General features: G+C 40.9%; 1 protein-coding gene across 1 annotated transcript; it reads left to right on the top strand.

Annotated features, from left to right (window-relative positions):
• The first annotated feature begins 2,604 nt into the window (after positions 1 to 2,604).
• Positions 2,605 to 3,611, top strand: LOC143926854 (olfactory receptor 52D1-like). Its single transcript, XM_077450894.1, has one exon. The coding sequence runs from the start codon at positions 2,605 to 2,607 to the stop codon at positions 3,523 to 3,525; it is 921 nt and encodes a 306-aa protein (XP_077307020.1). The 3' UTR covers positions 3,526 to 3,611.
• Positions 3,612 to 4,916: the final 1,305 nt, after the last annotated feature.

The following is a 4,916-nucleotide window of genomic DNA, read 5'->3' as shown; positions in this document are numbered from 1 at the left end:
TATTCTGCTCACAGGACATGCAGGGAGAGAGGTGAGCTGAGGGAGGAACATCAGTTTGGGGTGGTAAGCTGAGCACAATACCTGGCAAAGTTTAATGCCAGGAGGGAAGTTTATGTGGAAATATGTGAAGGGTTGGAATAGCAGCGAGTATGTGTTGGAGCCCTGAAGAGTTTGCAGCCCCCCAAGCCTACATACATCTCCTAAGCAGGAACACATCACTATCTCCCCAAGCATTCTGTCCACATAATGTGCAGTTCATTTATGACCTTTCCGTTTAACCCTGTGTTATCCAAACTCTGTTCAATGAAAAGTGTAAACTCACCACATAAACACTCTATATACAAAATAACATTCCCCAATAAAGATCAGAACATGATGTTCACATTTGTATGGAAGCACAATTGAACGAATGCTGATTATTCAGAGAATTACCGTATTTATGTTTATTGAGGATTGTTTTTTTTATGTACTAACACTTAAGCTTCATACACACGAAAATTGGATGAAAAATACCACTTTTGAAGCGTTTGTGCGCATGAGCGTATCATTTTTTTATTTTTTTTGGTGGGGGAGTGGATCTTGGGTGGGAGTTCCCACACTTTTTTCCCCAGGATTTGACCCCTGAGTATATATATATATATATATATATATATATATATATATATATATATATATATATATATATATATATATATATTACATATATATATATATATATATATATATATATATATATATATATATATATATATTTATTATATATATATATTAGACTGACTGTATTTATATATCAAATACATTGCCACTAACTGAATAAGCTGCCTGCTTCATCTAAATCATGCTATCTCTCCGTCCACACCAACAACACTACACAGGGCCGCAGTTTAGGTAGCCTTATATAGTGTGGGGCATGGACTTAGTCCCCCTGAGCCATGATCTTAGCAGAGGGAGCTGGGATTGGCCAAATCATGCAGGTCAGGTGCATGCTTTGGCCAATCATCATACAGCAATGCACTGCGATTTCACAGTGCACTATGGGGCATTCCTTGACACCTGAATTTGCCACGAACACTCCATGTTTGTTCTTCGGCGAACGGGTGAACACCACGATATTCGAGTCGAACTCATGTTCGACCCGAACATCAAGCTCATCCCTACTCCCCTGGGACAGGCACTGATGCAATCAAAGTGGAGTGAAGAAATGACGACATTCAAAGGTACTTCATATGATGGTATTGGTATTGGAGCATGGAATAAAATAAATTAAAATAATGGCTAGTCTTTTTGGAATGTGTTCAGATTAATAATGGGTGTCAACAGCTATACAGAATGCAATCCTAAACCCTTTCAGGAAAAGGCCAGCATACATTGAAACTGATGGAGGCCAAAAATGTCTGCCATGAGTTTAAGTGGAGGTATTCAGTTCTGCCTTAAATATATTACGTGCCTTGTACCCTTTGATAGTAGTTATGTTCTGCCAATGCCTGCTTCTCTTCCTCTCCCATTGGCATTCAGCTGCTGAAGGGAGGAAACACAGCCACCGGTTAAACTAGACGCATTCCCCGCTGCCCCTCCTCTCCAGTTTCCTTTTGCTGGTGTTGTTTGGCTCCCATGTGCTCCTGTGAGAGGCTGGAGAATGGAAAAGGGGTCGGTAATTGTGCCATTTACCAGCCCCTTCCTTTTATGAATGATCACAGTCAGTGATCAGTCAGTTTCCATTAATAACTAAAGAATAGTAAACTTTACTCTGCTTCAGTTTGTGAATGATTAGGGAGCCACTCAGCACAGAGTACCTCCCATTCATTCACAGTCCAGTGCAGCTGAGGGTGCAGATAAAGGGACTGGAGAATCTTTGTTCTCAGTCCTTTTCTCTGTCTCAAACATGAGACATCAGGGGTTTAGACCCCTGATATTTCACCAAAACCCCCAATGAGGCTCCTAAAAAAAAAGAAAAAAAAAAGAAAAACAATTAAATAATGAAAACATTTTAAAAAAAATGCTAAAAAATAAAATAATACAAATAAAAACATCAACTGCCCTTTTGACATCATCCACTGCTCTACTGACACCATCCTCTGCCCTACTGACACTGTCTACTGCCCTACTGACTCCATCCACTGCCATGCTGACACCATCCACTGCTTTACTGACACCGTCCAATGCCCAAGTGACACCACCCACTGCTCTACTGACACCATCATATGCCCTTCTGACACTGTCCACACACCATTCACTGCCTATTGACACTGTCCAATGCTCTACTGATTGACACTGCTAACTTTTTAGGTAGGATAAATGTATATTTTTACAGTTATATTTAGGTAGATCTCCACCTCTCAAAAGTTGCCTACCCCTGATCTAAACCATTATAGTTCACCTTTTCTCAAGTGTGAAAAAAATTAAATTCAGTCTTTCCGTGTAACTGAAATCCTCAATATTGCTTATCTTGGTCTGTACCCTTTGAAGGCTCCTGTTTTCACTTAAACAGGGGCCTTTAATGCTATGTCGACTGATTTTTGGAAAACCTTTAATAAACAGATTGTTGGCTAATATTGATAACATACATCTTGTATATAGAGGGAAACTGAAGAACCAGTGAGAACCATGCAGAATGATACGTCTTCCCACCAGTTGCTGCTGACACTTGGCTTCAGAGAAATGGGTTCACTCCGATACCTCTACAGTGCATTGGCTCTACTAGTTTATATGAGTGTTATTATGTTCAATGTTGCCGTTATCTCAGTGGTTTTGTTACACAAGAGTCTACAGGAGCCCATGTATATCTTTGTTTGTGTACTGTGCATTAATGGCCTCTATGGCAGCACCTCTTTCTTTCCCAGTTTGATCTTCAATTTGGTCAACCACATCAACACCATTACTTATACTGGATGTTTGACGCAAGTGTTTTGCATCCACACATACTTGGGGTGTGAAATGACCATCCTTGTCATCATGGCGTATGATCGCTATGTGAGCATTTGCCACCCCCTGAGATACCACAGCATAATATCCTTATTTGTGGTCTTCAAGCTGGTGGCTTTGGCCTGGTTTTACACAATTATCCTGGTCGGTATACATGTGGTGTTGACTATCAGGCTTCCCATATGCGACACAATCATACTAAAGGTCTACTGTGACAATTGGTCAGTGGTAAGGCTGTCTTGCGTTGACGTTACTATAAATAATGGGTTTGGACTTTTTATCGGGTCAACATTTATAGGTCCTATGCCGATGCTGATCATTATCTCCTACATCCAGATCCTAAAAGCCTGTTTGAGGTCATCAAAGGGCTTTAGAGCAAAAGCTTTGCAAACCTGCACTCCTCACTTAATAACTGTTACGATCTACACTGCCAATTTGTATTTTGAGCTCCTGATATATCGATTCATACCCGAAAGCTTAAATTATGAACTGAGGACAATCATGTCAGTGCAAGTTGTAGCATCTCCTCCATTCCTAAATCCACTCATCTACGGTCTGAAACTAAAGGACATAAAAGTAAAAATCTTCAGACTTTTCCACTGAAGACTAAGACGGCGTCCATTCAGAAGCGTTAACTTTTCTCCAAACAAAACGTATGTTTGGGAAGATATCAACAGATTGTATTTGCCGTTGACTGCTTACTGTATTGCTCTTCAAGATTTTGGCTTCCGGACCTCTCCCAGACATCTACTTTACATCCTTCAAAATTCCGATGGAGCAGTAAGATTGGAACACCGTGGTGGTTTATTTCTCTTAGAGATTTTGTCTTCCAGACTTTTCCCATGACAGCTTTTCATCATAAAGCATTACGATGGAACAGTAAGACTGGAACACCATGGGGATTTTTTACCACAATCCCCGTAGACCCTCTCACAGCTTTACTTAAAGTGACACTTATGCAACTTGTCCCGTGACTTGGGACTGCAAAATCACATGGCAAGTCATACCCCATGATTTCCAATGAGTACCATTCATATCTGTGCGACTTCAAGTTGCAGCGACTTCAACGTAGTCCCTGCACTACTTTGGTCTGACTTTGATGCGACTTGAGGTCCATGGACCTCAAGAATACACATAGGCATTGCTTAAAGTCACGTCAAAGTTGCGGCAAAAACGTGTCAAAGTCACTGCAAAAATTGTGGCACAAATCGTGCAACTTTCAGGTCGCACAAGTATGAAGGGGGCCTAAACCCACATCATAAAAACCTATCAAAAAATGGTGTATTCCATGCTGTGCATCTCCCGCTCCTGTCCATGTCCCCAATTCAGTTGGGGATTTTGTAGCTGTGTTGGCAGCTCTGCCCATGTTCAGTTTTCAGTGAGTTTCTATACTGAGCATTTCCTCCCTATCACATCTGAGCAGCCCATGTGACTATAGAGTGACACATGTGGGCGTATACACAGTGGTAAATGACAGCCCACTCCCTCCCTCCTCCTACATGCCCAGTAATCAGTTTAACACAATGGGGGCGGGATATTACATGTAGATTGATGGAGGCTTCACTTCCCTCCTATTCTAAGACACAGGCTAGAGGAACGTGACATAGCCTGTGCCTGGCAGAAAGCTGCCCACAGCATGTTATTGCCAAAAAATAATAAAGATTTTATTTCAAATATATTTTTATGACAATTTTATAACATTTTATTGATTATTTTTACTCTGTATTCCAAAAGTTTTTTTTTTTTTTTAAACATGTGACTAGAGCAGAGGACTAGTAGCTCCTCCTGCTTATGTTTACCTGCAGACATACTGGGAGAGAGCTGGGTCATGTGACAGCTGTATACTAATTAGAAAAAAGTTACTTATGCCGCATACACACAACAGGACTTAAGTCCGGCAGACTTTCGACTGAGTTCTGACGGAGTTCTGACAGAGTTCTGACGGACTTTCCGAATGAACGGACTTGGCCACACACAATCACACCAAAGTCTGA

Source organism: Lithobates pipiens, unplaced genomic scaffold (genome assembly GCF_037356315.1).
Source record: "Lithobates pipiens isolate NorthernLeopardFrog02 unplaced genomic scaffold, aLitPip1_a1.2 Scaffold_23, whole genome shotgun sequence".
Lineage (NCBI taxonomy): Eukaryota > Metazoa > Chordata > Amphibia > Anura > Ranidae > Lithobates > Lithobates pipiens.
This window is presented reverse-complemented; position numbering and strand designations above follow the sequence as displayed.